At 48.4% G+C, this 19,158-nt stretch overlaps 1 protein-coding gene across 5 annotated transcripts in view; it reads right to left on the reverse strand.

Moving 5' to 3' along the window:
• Positions 1-19,158, reverse strand: part of LOC122837101 (transcription factor COE3-like) — a 78,109-nt gene that overhangs the window by 32,079 nt on the left and 26,872 nt on the right. For all 5 annotated transcript variants that reach the window (XM_044127208.1, XM_044127211.1, XM_044127207.1 and 2 more), the window contains one exon: positions 18,558-18,626. In XM_044127208.1, coding sequence (XP_043983143.1) covers positions 18,558-18,626 — 69 coding nt within the window. The remainder of the gene's footprint in view (positions 1-18,557; positions 18,627-19,158) is intronic.

Consider the following 19,158-nt stretch of genomic DNA (forward strand, 5'->3'; position numbering starts at 1 on the left):
GCTGCGTGGCTGTTGGCGTGTTTCACATCGTCTGATAGAAGCTTTAATGATCAAGCAGCTTTTATTAATATTATTTCTGTTGTAAAACCAGGAAGGAGCAGAAGCTCAAAGCTGAACCACAACCAGAAGCCTCTGACCCCCATGATGTCACCCCAACCACACCCAGTTCACTATGGGAAGCAATTACACAGAGCTCGGATTACACACACACACACACACGCGCACACACACACACACACACACACACACACACACAGCCAGCCTGTCTCTCCCTGGAGTCTCTCACTTATTACGTTAGCTCAGAAAGAGAAAGCAAGAGAAAAGAAAATCAATATTTCAACAAGAGTATTTTTAAAGCTGAAGCGCCGCCGCCTCACACTGCGCCGCCCGGCAGGCGACCCGCCGCCACACGTTTAGCAGCTGACCGCCCGGTGAGCCCCGACCGGCACGCCGCCGCCGCCGCCGCAGACTCATGTTACGGCTGAGAAAGTCCAAAAGGAGGCGCGGCAAGCGGGGAGGCCGCCGCGGTAACAAGCGGCTCGCCGCCCCGCCGCCACTTCTCATCTGCCGCTGCTAACGAGCGAAGCGTGGAGGATCGAGGCGCCAAGCGGCGCCGAGACAGGAGCAGGCAGAGAGCAGATAAAGCGGCCTGAAGGCGGCTGGCGGGGAGGAAGAGGAGAGGAGGAAGAGGCCGCGGCGCCTCATTAGGAGGAAAGTCTAATATTGACTCTGTGTGTTGTTGAAACGGCCTCTTCAAATAATTACTGAGTGGCTCTTCTGCTGCTAATTAGGATATGAAACAGCAGCAGCGTGTGATGATTCACAGCAGCAGCAGCAGCAGCCTGCGTGTCTGGCCTTATTACAGCACATCAGCCAGCTGGGTGTGTGTGTGCGTGTGTGTGTGTGTGAGGGCCCGCTCAGCTCGGCTACACACTATCAATAATTCACGAGCCAAGATGGCAATTACAGGACCATGTACAATCAGACTAAATATTTGATGAGGCACTAAAACAGTCCGAGGAACAGATCAGCCTGAACACACCGCCGGCCTCTATTGTCACAACAGGGGGTCCCCGCACCCGGACCGCCGCGCGCCCCCGCACCGGACCGCCGCGCGCCCCCGCACCCGGACCGCTCGCCCCGCATAGAAATTCTCCACTCGTTTCAGCCAATCACATCATCCACTCTTGCCCTGAATAATACTGGTTGTCGGCTGGTTCTGTGCTGGACCGGTTCTCGTTCCTGGTGGTCGGTGAGAAACAGGAAGTCAACAGAACTCCTGAGAGATTCAACCAGAACCACAGAACCTGATTTCCCAGACAGGATCCAGAGTGATGACATCACTGCCATGCCAAGATGGCGTCAGTCCAACGTCTTTTCTTTAAACTGACCAGAGTCACTAAATGTTTTTTTCTCAGCCTGGACCCAACATGTCACGGTTTCTCATTGTCCTAGACTAACTGGGTTTGGGTCGGTTCTGGTTTTGTCTCTTTAAGTCTTAATAATTGGTTTTTGTTTCCCCCAGTTGTTCCCCATTAACCTCAGCATAGCCACCCAGACAGCTCAGCCCCAGGGGATGATGGGAGTCGTAGTGAGATGAGCAGACTGTCCGGCCCGGAATGGTCCGGAAGCGACCCGGAGGAGCCTGGAAACACTCAACTTCCTCGAAGCAAAGCGCAGCGACACGGCTACCCCGATAACTTAGCGATGACTTTAACAGGAACCTGAAATGTGTCCCATTAAATATGCAAATATAATTGGGGTCCTGAACCAGGACTCCAGCAGACCCCGGGACTCCTTCAAGGGAAAAGCAGCATGGATTAGCGCCGGCCCGGTTTCACCGCCACACACTTAGTGTCTTCTGCTCCAACAGTCGCTGCTGTTCAGCTGAAAAAAGACGGCAAGTTGTCAGGAAAGAAGCCGAGCGATCAGAACTTGGTTCGGTTCTGGAACCTCTGGGAATGCCGCCATGTTTTCAGAGCCAGGTCAACAGCTGAAGCCAATCAATACAGCGCCCAAAGGCCTCTTTGAGGTCAGAGGTCAATTATTACAGCCAGTTAAATTCCCTCCCAACTCAAGTTTTTCACTGCAAACCAAAACGTGTCTCATTTCATTTATTATTTTATAATTCCAGGTATCTGTTTAAGCTCTAATATCAGTGCTGTCAGGAAAAATCCTCGTAAGAGCCGTGTTGCAGGTTTTTTCACGGTGAAGCGAAGGATTTCTTTCCTCTCTGAGGAACAGAAGATCCTTCAGCTTCTCGTCTGATGAAATCCTTCTAAAGCCCCGCAGATCAACTCCAAACCGCCTGAAGGTAAAAACCCCAAAACCGACTCATTTCTTTCCTGAAAAGTTTGACATCTGAGACCTGAGAGATTTGGCCTGATGTCCATCACGGCCAAACGTCCTGCAGCTGGACGCAGCGCCTGAACGCAGCAGCACCTGAACCAGTGGCGCCTGAATGCAGCAGCATCTGAATGCAACAGCACCTGAACGCAGCGTCACCTGAACGCAGCATCGCCTGAACGCAACGCAGCGTCACCTGAACGCAGCGTCCCCTGAACGCAGCAGCACCTGAACGCAGCGTCACCTGAACGCAGCAGCACCTGAACGCAGCGTCCCCTGAACGCAGCAGCACCTGAACGCAGCGTCACCTGAACGCAGTGTCCCCTGAACGCAGCAGCACCTGAACGCAGCAGCACCTGAACGCAGCGTCACCTGAACGCAGCATCGCCTGAACGCAACGCAGCGTCACCTGAACGCAGCGTCCCCTGAACGCAGCAGCACCTGAACGCAGCGTCCCCTGAACGCAGCAGCACCTGAACGCAGCGTCCCCTGAACGCAGCAGCACCTGAATGCAGCGTCACCTGAACGCAGCAGCACCTGAATGCAGCGTCACCTGAACCAGTGGCGCCTGAATGCTACGCCGCCTGAACGCAGCAGCACCTGAACGCAGCGTCACCTGAACGCAGCGTCCCCTGAACGCAGCGTCCCCTGAACGCAGCAGCACCTGAACGCAGCGTCACCTGAACGCAGCGTCCCCTGAACGCAGCAGCACCTGAATGCAGCGTCACCTGAACGCAGCGTCAGGTGCAGTTTCTAACTGGTACCAGATGAGCGGTTCTGGTACCAGTAGAACCAGAACGCATCGTCGCCTGAACGCAGCAACGCCTTAATGCAGTGGTGCCTGAACGCAACGCCGCCTGAACGCAGCTGCGCCTGAACGCAGCGGAGCTTCTTACTGAAGCGTCTGACTGCTGACGGCTCGGCGTCCGGCTTTATTGAACCAGAATTAGGGCAGAAGAAGAAGAGTTGCTGATTTGAATAAACGCCTGCGGCGCCCTCACAGCTTTTAGCTTCAATATCTCTTCATGCCTCTTCAACCTTTTCAGCTGCCGCCTGACGGAGGGAAGCAAAGCGCTGCTGAGCGACGGCTAAACGCTTCCAGCCGTTTCAGACTCACTAATTAGCAGCAGGGAGCCGAGCTACTGATCGGACCGGACCGGACCGGTGTCGGGTTCTGCTCAGTTCACCCTGAACCTCTTCCTGCAGGAAACAAAGACTCCGTTTTCTGTATTTGTCTAATTATGAGTGAAAAAATGAAACATTAAAACACACACAAAAATTCAGAAAATTTCAGTTTCCTGGGAAGATGATTCATCATGAGCGGTTCTGGTACCAGTAGAACCAGAACCAGACCAGGAGGAACCTTTTATCAATCTGAACCATGAAGTGAATTTGATGAAAAACTGAACTTTAGAGTAAATATGTGAAAAAGAGTTAAAAACATTCAGATCGGCCATTAAATCTTAAAGATGTATATAAAGCGCAGACAGAGCGGCTGATGAAGAGGAGGAATAATGATGCAAGCATTACAAAGTAAATGTAATTTACTGGCTTTGAAGTTGACACTGAACGCATCGGAGGGAGAAGCCAAATTAAACCACAATTTAAAAGAGAAAGAGCAAAAAAAATCTGAGGGCTAAAAGGCAAAAACAGCCGCTCCGCTGCACCCGGTTCTGTCCACGTCCAGAACGTTGGTTCTGGAAGAGGTCCAGCAGGTCCACAGCTGGTTCTGATGTCCAGGACTTCATGTATAACAAGAAGAATCCTCAGCAGAACCGGAAGACCGGATCGCCTCAGTTTATTTAACGGCTGGTCCGGTTCCGTCGGAGGTTCTGGTTCTGAGAGAGCGGAGAGGGGTCAAAGGCCCGGTGGTAAATCCCAGGGGCTTGAAGGGTCCGGACCCCCGAGTCCAGAATCCCTCCAAAGAAATTATGAAGAAAACTTTTGTATTTAAACAATATCAACATAATAAGGCAACAAAGAAAAATAGAAACAAAGAACGAACTAAATCTGCCTTTCATCTATTTTATACCCCCATTATTAGAACAATGATTCAGTCCACAGTGTGGGAGGAACAACAGCAGCTGAACGGAGCCGCTGGAGAGTAGCTAGCTGCTATCTGACGAGAGTAGCTATCTGCTATCTGACGAGAGTAGCTGGCTGCTAGCTGAAGAGAGTAGCTAGCTGCTATCTGACGAGAGTAGCTAGCTGCTATCTGAAGAGAGTAGCTGGCTGCTAGCTGAAGAGAGTAGCTAGCTGCTATCTGACGAGAGTAGCTAGCTGCTATCTGACGAGAGTAGCTAGCTGCTATCTGACGAGAGTAGCTGGCTGCTAGCTGAAGAGAGTAGCTAGCTGCTATCTGACGAGAGTAGCTAGCTGCTATCTGACGAGAGTAGCTAGCTGCTATCTGACGAGAGTAGCTAGCTGCTATCTGACGAGAGTAGCTATCTGCTATCTGAAGAGAGTAGCTGGCTGCTAGCTGAAGAGAGTAGCTAGCTGCTATCTGACGAGAGTAGCTAGCTGCTATCTGACGAGAGTAGCTAGCTGCTATCTGACGAGAGTAGCTATCTGCTATCTGACGAGAGTAGCTGGCTGCTATCTGAAGAGAGGAGCTAGCTGCTAGCTGAAGAGAGGAGCTAGCTGCTATCTGACGAGAGTAGCTAGCTGCTAGCTGAAGAGAGGAGCTAGCTGTTAGCTGCTAGCTGTGACTCTGCAGCACCAACAACAAACCCTCACATTAGCAAATACTTACAGCAAAAGACATGAAACATATTTTATTTAATTTTACTGCTCAATAGGAAGAAACACATAAACAATAAAAATCAGACTGCAGTTTATTTCATTACTTTGAACGTTGATAAACTGCCTTAAATCAAAACTAGCTAAACTGCTACGTTGCTTTCATAGACTTAGCTCTTTTTTGTTAAATGTAGCAAATATCTGATTATATTTAGCTCTTTAACTCTTACTTTAATAAGAAGAGTCTGAAACTGGAGGGAGGGGCTGAGAGCAGAGCAGATAGAAAAACAGAAAGTTATGTTTTTATGTCTTACTATCTTCAACATAGAGCTTTTAAAACCACACGATAAAATCTAAATGTTTGTCCATAAAAACCCTGGTGCTCTGAAAAGGTAATTTAAAGTTATGATTCGTCCCAGAGGTTCACCCACCAGGATGGGAAAACCAGAAAAGGTTCAGAAATAAAGCAACTTAAGTTATGATTTAAACAATGCATAGCTTGTATTGAGAGCCACTGCAATGAATCAATATTTATGAGGAATTTTATTAAACCGAGTTACGCATTAAACCTCAAATGTTTGTAAAGGTGTAGCACAGATTAGATCAGTGACTGAACCAAACTCAGATCTAAACATTTACATTTTAGTTTCTCCGGGTCTCAACAGTTTATTTACTGAGGAAAACAAGCATTACCACTAACGAGTTATTTGTGTTCTTGCAGCTTGAACGCATTCAAAACTTTCAACGTTTTATGTTTCAAACATTTCACTGCAACTTGGAGAAATGTCCATTTATTGTCCCCTGACTTCACAGCTGGAAACTTTAATTACCGGTACTTTTAACAAATCAATTGTCTCCAAAGGAGTATTTCTGCTTTTCAAAATAAAAGCAGTGCTAATGTGCAGACCATAATAACCAGATCTGTCCAAACAGAACCAGACTGTTAGAAACACCGTCCATCTCTCCTGACAGACGGCAACGAGGGGAAAAGCAGACCCTCAATCATTGACCCTTGACCTGCAGCAGGTCAGCTGATCAGGTTAACCCTCTGAGCGCCTCGTCAACACCTCTAATCAAATTAGCAAGCAGCCAAAAATTAACGCTTTTCATTAATTAAACAGGATCTTTCTAATTGCAAATTCAAATGTATTCGCTCTGAACAGAAGGTGTTCAGTAATATTTCAGGGAATTTGCATATCAAATGGCGGTCGCCCCGCATTATGGATGCAAATGTATGCGAGTTGTCTTTATCTTTAACTTGGGGGCCAGACGCTGCCTGAGCAGGTGAAAACCGTCCTGAGCGTTTCATTTAGCCCCACAAACACAGCACCTGTGGAGCGCCGCTGCGCTCCTGGAGCGATGCTGGAAATGTGGGACGGAACCAACTGATCCGAAAACTGCATCAGCCGGCGCCGGATAACTGTTACATCTGACCTACAATCAGCTGGGAGTTTAACACCTTGATTTGATTAATTACGTAAATATTCATTAAATAAAACCTTTAAAAAGTTTTTTTTTTTTTTTTTTTTTTTTTTTACATACAGTAGTCCGAAGCTGAACCTTTGTTTGTATTAGTTTCTGGTACGACTGTAAACCTGACGTGCAGCTGATCCTGTAACGGCAGCGATGGAGCTGCTTCAAACCGATCTAATGCTGGAAAACACTGCAAAAAGGAGTTAGCCTGTTAGCAAAGCCATGCTTGCATAAAGCAGCCTCTGAATGCTAACCTGTAGCAGCTAATGCTAATGTTAGCATCCACATTTCTAAATAAACTCGATGATCAGAAAAACTCTGGAAAGATGAACAGATAGAAAAACTTTCCTCCAATCTGATGAAGGATCTGGAAATATGATTGAAATCTAGAGAAACCTCTGATGTTCTGCAAAATGAAATGTTCTGGTTTGTTCCCGACCGGATCGTGTTTCTGCTGCTGTGAAGGTCAAAGGTCAGCAGCGTCTGTCCACAGCTGCATGGAACAACGCTTCCCAGGAGAAACGGCGAACATCCACTTCCTCCTCCGTAAATAGAGAACATGTGCAGACCGACTCCATCGTCATCATCACCTTCATCGTGTAAATACAAGCTAACATATTTCAGAGCAGCAGCAGGTTCTGGTTCCTCCAGTGGGAAAAGCAAACCCGATCACATTAGCTCTACGCTGTGTTACCACGGCGATGCGCAGACTATCTTGTGATGTCTCAACAAAATAAAAGCACAGGCAGGAAGCAGAGACAACATGAAGGTCAACATAAATACGTGGTTTGTTGAGAGCGGCCAGCGGGTCGGGACGGTTCTGGAGACACCAGCGCCCCACCACCAGCTTCAGGGCCAGGACCTCCTGAACCGGGTCAGAAACCCAGCAGCTCGGCTCAGGTAGAAAAACTTGCCAGAGGTGTTTAGGAGTCGGCTCACGCTGCGCGCCGACGCGCCGAGCCCAGAGGAAATCAAAGGCTGCAGACGACCCTCAGTCCCCACTTCATTACCGTCAACCGGCTGGATCAAACGCTCTGAGTGGCTATCAGTCACAGCTGAGGCCGGCTGCGTGTGTGTGAGTGTGTGTGAGTGACAGGTGGAGAGAGCTCACAGTGTGAGGGCATTAATTAATGACTGACGGCTAAAGAGCCGCAGCAGCAACAACAGTTAAGCCTGCCGGCACCAGGAGAGCCACAGCGACTCCGATCGATGGGTCGATGCTTGTACTCACACACACTCACGCCCTCACACAGACTCACACACTCACAGCGCAGTCCATCATTCTCACTTCCTACACACACCTGAATCTGAACTAGGCGCCCGGCTCTCTGCGGAGCCTCCAGAGGAGGAAGAGGAGCTCTAGCTCTGACTTCATCGCTGCCCATTTTTCTTTCCAGCATCCTCTAGGAGCGAGCTCTGTGATTGGTCCATCACGTTGGGATCTGACAGGTGAGATTAGTGAGGTGTGATTAGGACGCCACTGGAGACGAGCATGTTGTGAATATTTATCCGTTTTATTCACGTCCCTCTGAAATGACGTCAACAGAAACCAGCCTTCCCAGTACAGACCAGTCAGAGGCCAGTTAGACACCAGCTTCCAGCTTCAGAGCTGTATGTGTTTATTTGTGTGGTATTAGCTCAGGCTACGTTGCCTGGATGCTGCCGGTGTTTTCTGATGTTTGTTGTAAAAGTTTCAGGTTTGCTCCACCAAAAGACCTCCAGTCAGCTGCAGTTGTCATGCCAGGCCACCAGATGGCGCTGTGATTTTAGCAAGTCATCAACCGTTAGCTTGACCATTAGCTTCCAGCTCATAATAAACAGCAACCCGGCTCCATTGAACTAACCCTAACCCTATCCGCAATCATTTCTGTCGCTAACGGCCCGACGCTGTGTTCTGTCCTTGGGCTGAAATGTCAGAGGATTTTAGTTTTAAGGTTTTAAGGTAGCATTACAGATGCTAAAGGTTGTGAAAAATTGGGTGGGATTACCAGTTAGCCGTTTTCAATCAGAAGCCAACTTCAGCTTTGTAATGCCAACCTGAAAGCCGAAACCACAAACAATTTCACAGCTTAATGGGATTGGTTTGTTACAAAGTCTTAAAGATCCTTAAGACTTTGTAACGGGCCCAGAAGCTCGCGACCCCGAGCTTCTGGGCCCGTTACGCCTCCACAGGGCCCGGTCCAGATGGCGCTCCCCGCTAAGAGGTTTTACTGCGAGGCTGAAGAAAGACGAGGCGGAGGCTTTAAACATCCGTTTGTCATTTTCCAATGTGCTTGCATTTGGTGTCAATTCAAGTGCTAGCTCTAGCTGACTTTGTTAGCTCTAGCTAATGGCGGCAGCTCTAGCTAATGCTGTTAGCTCTAGATAATGGGACTAGCGCTAGCTGATCACGTTAGCTTGTTTCAGCTGATATCTCGTGTATAAACAGTTTGAGGCAGTTGGTCTCCATCCAGACGCCTCATCAGCCTCCGCCATCTTGACTCGCTGTGTTTTACAGGAGGAAGAACAGGAGGAGTTTATGGGCCTGGCAGAACCTTGCTGGCCCAGTTTGTGGCGGCACCATCGGGTTTTCGGTATTGTCAGGGAGCAGCAGGTTTAGGATGAAGCAGGTCCAAAATCTTCAGAACCAACTGGACCAGCTGCTGCAGGGAAATGGATCAAAACCACAACCAGGAAGTGTTGTAGTCTCAGATTCAGATTATTCTGGAAGTGAAATAAGGAGAAACTTTGGGGTATAACAAAGGTTCTGTCGGGTCCTGCCTAGTTCTGCCTGGTTCTGTTGGACCTGGTTCTCCACCTCATCCCTCAGACTGACAGGCTCCCGCAGCATAACTCCCCCCACCAGACGAATGTCGACCTTCCTGGAATGAGTCGCTCACCTTGAAACCCAATTTACCTGCAGAGAGAGAAAGGGGCGAGCGAGCAACAGCCTGCAGCACAGACCCGGTTCTGGTTCTGATGGAAGAAGAAACGCTGTGGAGAAAAACCTCCAGATTTTAGTCCAGGGAGACGGCAGGAGCTCTGAGGACCGGATCGCCAGCAGAACCAGAACCTTGCTCTGGACCTGGACAGAACGTAACTGGTTCTGATGGTGTCTCCGTGTCCAGAACCACGGATCGCCCCACCGGTAGATGGACGGTCCTGTTCGGGTCAACAGAACCAAGTATCCCGAGTCCATCGTTCCAGGTTCTGGTTTGATAAGTTCAATAGGTTCTGGATCGGATCCATGGTCCAACTCTCTCGGTGTCGATCCAATCCAGAAGGTGTTCTGATGCTGACCACGCCCCCTGACAGGTGAGCGGCAGGTTGCCAGTGGTCATAATGTTCTGCCTGGTCAGGGTGCCAGTTGCACACACACTCTGCTTTCTAACCGTGTGTGTGTGTTTGGTGTGTGTGTTTGGTGTGTGGAGTGTGTGTTGAGCTAACAGCTATTAGCTTTGATAGCTCGTCCTCCCATATGGTGAGTTAGTGCTGCTCTTTAATGTAGCATAGCGCGGCCCTGATGTTGCCATGGCTCCAGTGGTTGCCCCCTCCCTCCCCCCCCTCCATCCCTGCTGCCATTGAACCCCCCTCCCCCGCTCCCCCCCCACCGCGCCACATGCTGCTGCGACCTTGGCGTTTTCCAGCGGCACGCCCGCTGCCATCTGCAGGCGGCAGGCTTGGGCAGTAAAGCATCGCGACCCCGAGCTTCTGGGCCCGTTACGCCTCCACAGGGCCCGGTCCAGATGGCGCTCCCCGCTAAGAGGTTTTACTGCGAGGCTGAAGAAAGACGAGGCGGAGGATCAAACCCCCTGTCCTCCTCCTCCTCCTGCTTGTTCTGCCAGATTGCAGACTGTCGCCTCCAGAACTTTTCGGCCGGTAGAACCGGCTGGAGGTTCTGTGACCTGGGCAACAGCAGGCTTTTATCTTTTAAACTGGGCAGTTACTGGTTTAACTGGTTATCATGGCTGTTGGTGGTTGCTATGGTGAAACATCAAAGTAAAGGAAACATGAGCCTCATTGTCATCTTCTTCTGGTTTCTCCCTGATTTTGCTTTCTTGCACACAGTGGAGCAAAAAACCAGCATGGTGGTGGCAGCCTGATGCTGAGGGAGGCTTTTCAGTAGAGATAAGGCAGCTGGTTAGCATTGGGCTAACAGTCCTGAATGAACACCAGCTAAAAGCTAAAGGCTGGTCAGGACTGATGACCCACAACAAGCCAGAGCTAAAGATGCTAGCGGTGGTTAGCGGCAGGGCTAGCTGTATGGTTAGTGGGAGGGCTAGAGTTATGCTAGTGGTACGTTAGCAGTATAGCTAGCTGCTGAGGTCAGTGTTTAAACAAAACTGAGAACTTAGGATGTTCTCATATTAAAGAAGCTTTTATTCTGAAGTGTATGAACAATTAACTGGTGCCTGAAGAAAGTTTAGTTAGGACGCTGTGATGTCACCCACACACACGTTTGCGCAGCTATCTTTGTGGAGCCTTTCCATTGACTTCCATTCATTTCTACAGTCTAAACCTTACCTTTACCCTAACCATTACATACCTAACCCTAATCCCAACCAAAACTCAATTCACACCTTAGTCCTAAATCTGACCCCTGACCCAAAAACAGTGTTTCCCCTTGTGGGGCCCAGGCTTCGGTCCCACAAGGAGCAGTTGGTCCCCACAACATGGTATGTGTCAGGAAGATGATCCCCACAAGGTATTAGAAACAAACGCGCGCACACACACATATACACGCCTACACACACACACACACACACACAGACTGAGTGAGTCAGCAGCAGGTGGATCAGCTGAGATGAAAATAAGGGAGTTGTGCTGCAGGGAAATCAATTTGTTCATTGCTACTGTATGGATGGCGCGGAGGGGAAAGATGGAGCAGAGGATTCTGGGTAAACTATGTCTCCAACTTAGAACCATAAACATCACTATTGTTGGTTTTTGTTCTTGTTTTCAGAGTTTGCTGCAGAAATAAATCAAGTGATCAGAAAAATGGGCTGAGAGTGGCATGAATTAATTTGGTCTCCTTATGCAGACACACACACACACACACACACACACGCACACAGACACACACACACACACACACACACAGACACACACACACACACACACACAGACACATGCACCCCCCTCACTTTTCCCCCAACACACACCTATCCCACAGAATTATTATTTTTTTGCCTTTAAAAAGTGCTTCCAAACAAGCGGCTCTGTTTTCATGCAGACCCAAAAACAATCTCTTATTTGAACAAAAAATGCTGCACACACACACACACACGCGCGCACACACACACACACACACCCACACCCACACAAAGATCAATACCAATTTATAATTCAGGATTGCTGGAGTTTGGGTTTTAGGGCAGCCTGGCTTCCAGCCTTCATAAATATTACAGTGTTATTGACTTGATCTCAATGAATTGGAGATTTTCTTCTTCTGCTTTTTTCCTTCTTCTGCTGCTTCATTGCACCCCCCCCCCCCCACAACCACCAAACTCACACACCTTTAAATTTAGTTCTGATCCTGAGGAATAGAGTCTTCTTGTTTTATTTTCAGTGAGTTAGAGATGAGAGAAGAAACAAGCTGCAACACGGAGGCTGATAGCCCGAACACCTCCTCTCTCTCACACACACACACACACACACACACACACACACACACACACACACACACAGGCCAACACTTTGTCAGATCAAGCAGAGACAGTCTCACCTCTGCGCAGTAGGTGTGTGTGTGTGTGTGTGTGTGTGTGTGTGAGGGAGATTTGCAGCCATGAAACTACAGCTGACGACGGTAACGGCGACTCGACCCAACGCTTGCAGAAGGTTTTTTCAACCGAGCCGCCTCTGGTGCCGGTCCCTAAGCGACCCGATGCGTTCTGAGGCGACGACGCACCGTCTGGCCTCAGCCTGAGACGCCGCCATGTTTAGCCACAGGTCACTTAACCTAAAGGTCACCTGACCCGAGGTTCGGACTGCAGCTGCCGGCATGTTCTGCTCACTGCAACTGAACATGGATCAAAAACCTAAAACCAGTCCAGAACCAGTTCAGATCCCAGAACCAGTTCAGATCTTTTGGATTTCCTTATATCTAAGGAACGTGAAGGTTTTCACAAACCGACCTGAAGGCAGAAAATAAAATTCCAGAGTTAAGACAAAATGCGATAAAATGCGTTTGAACCTTCAGCATTAAAGTGGAAAAGGTTCATTGTAGTGACTGGGAACACTGGGCATGCTGGGAGAATCATTGGGTACAACAATGTGAGGTAGAACTTAAGTTTGGACCTTATGGACCAGAGCTGCATCCAGAACAGAACCATCAGCACTTTCCCATAATGCATTACTGTTGTCTCAGTCAGAACCACCATGATAGCAACAAGTTAGCATAAAATGCTCCAATTAGCGCTGAAGTTTTATTCAGCCCCCCGTCACCCCCCCCTTCTCCTCATCCTCCATCTTCCTCTCAGCCTCTCTGGCTCGGTGATGTTCTGTTTTATTGTAAATCTATACCGTTAATCTGCACGGCTCCGATTGGCCGCGATGTCTCGATCGATGCGCTGCGATTGTTGGGAAGTGTCCGCTGGGACAGACGACCCCTGACCTCTGCACTGAGTCCAGACTTCAAATCTACTGTTCCGATTTCATCTGACCAACAAACCAGAGAACATTTCTCACCGTCCTCTTCCTGATGTGTCGAACTGAGAAAGCCGCTGACCCGACTGAGGGCAAATCAAAACCAGATCAGAAGCACGAAAGAATGAAAAGTAGGCAGAACAGAACAGAAACCAGCTGGCTGACCAAGACCTTAGCAATCACACGTTCATTAAGGGAGACGACTAAAAACGGACCAAGTGGGAGTGAATCCAGCGACAAGAACAGAGGCGGGACTGAAACTGGGCCACAACTCTGGTTCAGACTCACTTTATCGCACCGTGTAGAACCGACTTCGATGTTTCGTTGTTGGATCTCTGAAGGTTTTTCTGGATGAAACATAGTTTAAAGCTTTTTCTGCTCCACTTGTGAATCGCCTCCTTAAATTTCCAGCTGCATTGCTGCCATTTCTCCTCCCATGAGACTATAAAGCATCATAACTGCGAGACCAACATGTTGCTCTGTTGTTTCTTTACTCAAATGAAGATGAATCCATGAAGCTGTCAGCAGAAAGCCAAAGTAAAAGCTCTCCTTAGGTTTAATTACTCTCTGCAAACCTAACTTTGATGGAAGTGATTCATTTTCAAAAGTTCCTGATGGGAATTGAAGTTTATTTGATTAACAAGTTCCAGTCCGGCTCAGATGACCACAAGACAATGTGGGGACACGACATGAACCATTTAAAGCCCTCTAGAGGCTTTTATTATTAAAATGGAGTCTAGGAGTAGGAACTGTTACACCGGTGTGTGCGCCCCTCAATCTGGTCCTCCGTCAGGCGCAGATCTTCTTCGGACACTGACCGGCTGGCCCCCCACAGGTCTGAGCATCTGCGCCAAGGTCCGGTCAGACGACGCCTCCACATGCGGTCGATCCAAACCCCAAACTGGCTCCAACACCGTATCAGGCAACAGATGCGCCTTGGGCCGTCTGATTCCGGCTCCGTACCTGGATCTCCAAAAATAAGCAAGTGCTCAATGTATGCAGTGCAGGTGGACCATAAGCGCCTCCCATCTCCAAGACCTTAACTGAAGCATAGTTAGCCGGCCACAGTGCAACACAGCAGGGGGTGGTCACAAGGGGTTTCTTCAACCATCTGATACAGAGAAATACCTCTAAAAGTTGTGGAAAACCAACCTTATGTCAATCATAGTAAAGATGTTTAATAGCTCATCACCTCTCACTTCCTGTTCTGACATTCTACCATCTATAGAGGATCTGTTCAGAGAATACGTGTCAAGTACTAAAGCCCCACCGACTGCCTGGATCGCTCAGCGCCAGACCTTATAACCACACTTGTAGAGGTTTGTGATGGGTTAGGGTTATAATTTTTGCCCTAAACCCAACCAAATCGTAGAGTTTTCGGCAGCGTTTGTGAGAACCTTTCGCCTCAATAATCCATGTAAAACATGCGACCTTCCCAGATCCTCAACATGTGACGCTGAAGGAACCTGGCCAAGTCGTTCATATTGACACGAAGGGTACTCCCTTCGTGTCAATATGTGACGACTTGGTCAGAAGGCGTCCCGACTCGTCAATATATACGAGTCAGGAGTGAGAATGTGTTGGAGGGACGGATGTCCGACTGTGAAGGGACCGTCTGAATGTAAAGGAACCCTCCATATTCAGGATCACACTGTTCCAGAACAAACCGATAAGCGATCATCACACCAGTTGGAGACAAAGTTGCCGGTTCTCCTCCTCCAGTTTCTCCTTCAACTCCTAGTAAAGCAGCTCATCAGAAGCATCTTCCCCCTGGACTGATGCGTCTCAACCGCCCAACTGAACCACCATGTATCACTTCTGTACTGAAATCCCAAAAAGCAAAACTTCATCAGAACTTCCTCCACTCTGCACATCTGAACTCTGAGGAAGCAGACGTTCACTGCAGAAAGCTTTGGACCCCAGTTAATTCAACTCTAAATTAAACAGAAAATTAACAGCAAACAGAAAAAAATAAAGGCAGTGATTTAAGTTTAAACCTCAAATTGATCTGCTGTCTAAAGAAAACTCACTGTGAAGAATTAGAAACACAGAGTCACTTACTAACAATAACCAAGCACTTGTACTAATTGATTCAGCAACTAATAATTTAAGTGAGAAAATAAAATATAAGGGAGCTAAAATACTTTATGATTCACTAAACTGTAAAATGGTTTTCTGTGAAAATTGGACTTCTTTTTATTTTTGTGAATTGAGTTAAAATCTCTGAAACTAACTTTATGCAAAAACCCAAAATGTGGCAAATTTTCCCAATGACTTTAATGAGCTTTTCCCTGTTATCTTATTGATTATGACTGTTTAATAATTGAGGGAGATTTCAACATTCATGTTGACAACCTGAAGACAGAGGGGCAAAAAGCTGAGCTATTGCTGCTAGCTTTGGTTCGACTCAACATGCTGGGCAGGAAACACACGAGGACACTCTGGAGCCGATCATCCGTCAGGCTGGGAATGTTATTAATATCTCTGTTGATGTCGTTCTGTCGCATCGTTTCTCTGTAAACTCTGAAAGTTCGATCTCTGCTGAATCACTAAGCGTTTATTACAAAACATTATTTGAGTGAAAACCCAGCAGAAACTTTAAATCTCTCTGCTGTAAACCAGGAGAAGAGCTGGTAGATCATTTTCAATACACATTTCAGATACCATTGGTTCCATTGAAGTGAAGATTTTGTGGAAGGAAGAAATCTCTGTGGAGGATTGCTCCACTGGTAAGAAGTGTTTGGAGCCTGAAACGCTGAATGTAAATGGCGTAAAACTTCATATTTATTATGAAACCAAACGTTCTTTGGTTGAATCATAAAGAAAAACATCAACGTCGCCTGTACCTTGATTACCACTGTTGACAGGTTAACCAACCTTCCTTTGACTGAGCCACTGGATCTAACAGCGCCTGAAACCGACCTGAAACCTTCTTCACTGAGAAAACGGGAAACAATTAAATGTTTTCTGCCACATTTTCTTTGCTGTTTAGTTTTAGTTAAAATTCTAAAAGTTGGGTTGTGCTCCGGTGGTGTAGAGGTTAGCGCGCCCCACGTTTGGAAGCCCTCAGTCCTCGACACGGCCGTCGCGGGTTCGATTCCCGGACCTGACGACATTTGCTGCATGTCTTCCACCCTCTCCTTCCCCCTTTCCTGTCAGCCTGCTGTTGTAAAAGGAACACTAGAGCCACAAAAAGACCCCCTGGTGGGGAAAAAATTAAATAAAATTCTAAAAGTTGTCTTAGTGATGTAATGAGATTTGGACCTCAGTGGGAACAGCTGCAGCTTTATCCAAGTAACTAAACACCAAATCCAGACCAACAATATGCAGAAAACAATTTCTACAAGACAACCATGAAAACTAAGAAGAAATAATAAATCTATCGTCTCTTCCTGCCGTTTTCACATCATTCCAAACTTTCCTTCATGATCTGATCAACAAGCTTGTTAAATCAGGCCCAGCAACGAGACTGGCCTAGTCAAAGTGTTCAATGGCATCCACATAAACACAGACTGGAAGAACCACTGAGCTGGTTCTGGTTCTGTTGGACCTCAGTGCTGATCCTGAACGCTGCATCTGCAGTTCTGACTAAAACCAGGAAGTTAGAGCTCAGAGAATGCACTGTAAAACACTGCTGGTAGTTTAGAAATCACAGAGCAGGTTCTGGTTCAGAACCAGAAGCAGAGCCAGAGAACGACGCCTTTTCTGCCTGAAAACTTGATTTAGGATCCAAGATGGAGGCAAGGCGCGGCTTCAGATGTCAGTCCTTTCACATTAGTGCTTGTCGTCCGTGTGAGGCCCCTGCTTGTTTGAGGTCAAAGGTCACTCTCCATCACACTAAGCGCGCCTCCCCAGTGCTGTAAATGGAGCCTCTGAGGGGTCGTGACCTCCATGTAAGGCTCAGGAGGTGACGGAGGCGGGGGCACCGTCGGCACTGCAGGTAATTACAGCCCAGCCTCCTCCACTGCTTTGACACTCTGTGGCAATTTATTGCCCCGCTCGGGCAACTTGGCCACCCATCTAATTGCAATATTAGCGTGTAATAACAGTGAAGCTGCGGCGATCCGTCAGCGCTGCGATCTGCTGCCTCGGCAGAATTTCAGCCATTAACTGGCAAACGGGAAAACAAAGCGACTGAGAGGAGCATCGGCTCGCATTTATATTCACACACAGCGGCAGCAGCAAGGCGGCGGCCGCGGGGCGGGGGGCGGCCGCGGGGCGGCTGCAGCGAGGCACTGGACGCTGCCAGCAGGCGGCCTCTGAAAGCCTCATGCAACCAAAGACCGCATCACTGTAAACGCATTCAAACAGTTAAACCTGAGGCAGCCTGCAGGTGGCGCTGCACCATGTTAGGTGATGGAGGGAAAATAGAAACTGCAGTTCAGAACCAGACGACGTTTGATTCAGTCCAGCCAGAGACCAGATGCATCATCTACATGACGGGTCACTGAAAGGCGCCATGTTGGCCCTCCAACACTGACCTGGTTCTGGTTGGATCGGGCCTGGCTATAGGAAGCAGAGCTTCAGCTGGTCCATCTGAGGCAGGACCGAACCGGTCCAATAAGACCAGAACACTGACTTCTTATTTCTGCACCGGAACAAAACTGAAGGAAAGGTCCAAACCAAAGAAACCAGAACCTCAGTGGTCCGATAACAAATGTACTCAGAACCAGCAGAACACAGAAAAACAAATCAACAGCATTCCCAACCAAACACCAGAACCTCCAGAACCAGAACCAGCAGTCCGCTGAGATTTGAGTCCCCAGTTTGTGCTTTTATTGTGAAAGGCCGTCTGAGTCGAGTCGTGTGATGAAACATCGAGAGGCGACAGAAAAACCCATCAGAGGTGAGAGGTCGCTCCGAGTGTGTGTGTGTGTGTGTGTGTGTGTGTGTGTGTGTCTTTGGCAGGTTGGGACTTGCAGCTCAGCTGGATGAAGCCTCTCACCTGCCCCCCCCCTTCCCCCACCCCAAACGGCGACTCAGCCAATCACAGACGGACAGGAAACACGGAGCGAGGACGAGTTTAAAGCGTCTCAGTTTGAACTGAGCAGGAGGCTCCTGGTTCTGCTGGTTCTGGTGCAGAGTCAGTGGCTCATCAGAACCAGCAGCTGTTTCCCGGATTTTTGGAGATGAAGGAGAAGAGGATTTCTCTCTGATCGTGTTTTCGCCGCTTCCTGGTGTTGATGAAACGGTTCGCAGGAAGTGAGAGGTGCCAAAGGCTCAGAAACACCTGCTGTTCACAGACCGGAACCGGGACCGGAACCGGCCAACAGAACCAGTACCATGAGCCCAGATTACTGACCAGTCTGAAGTGAACAGAGACAGGAAGCTGAACCCATCAGAATGAGGTCATGTGAGGTCAGGTGAGGTCCTACCTGTCGATGATGACCGGGTCCGAAGGCGTTTCGTTCCGGTTCCCGCAGCTCTTCTTGTCGCAGCACCGACTGTGGAAGGAAGAGAAAGAGAACTGTTGGAACGGGCCAGAGCCTTCAGAACCACCTGGTAGCAGATCGGTTCTGGTTCTGGCGACTCTTCCACCCAATCTGAACCCATGTATGCAGCATTGTCTTCATCTCAGGAAGTCAGAGATTAGAGGTCCAGACCGAACCGGCCCGACTCATTCTGGCAAAGTTCTGACAGCAGAACCCGTCCGCTTCAAGCCTGCAGCTCCAGAACCAGAACCAGGCCTGGAACGGTCCAGTTCTGGATCTTCCCCATGTCGGCAGAACCGATAAGTCTATTAGCTAAGAAAATGAAAAGTGAAAGAATCTGAACCGGATCAGCTTTGGCTCAGTTTGACTCAACCTTTAATTTCCTTTTGAGGATTATTAAAATGTTTTTGCACCCCTGAGTTTTGCCTGCAGGCACAGTAAGTATTCCAGTTAGACGGAGGAAACATACAGCATTACTGATCCTGGATCAGATGCATTTAAAAGTTCAGATATAAACGGATCTGCTTGAGTTTGTTCCCATAAT

Source organism: Gambusia affinis, linkage group LG09 (genome assembly GCF_019740435.1).
Source record: "Gambusia affinis linkage group LG09, SWU_Gaff_1.0, whole genome shotgun sequence".
Lineage (NCBI taxonomy): Eukaryota > Metazoa > Chordata > Actinopteri > Cyprinodontiformes > Poeciliidae > Gambusia > Gambusia affinis.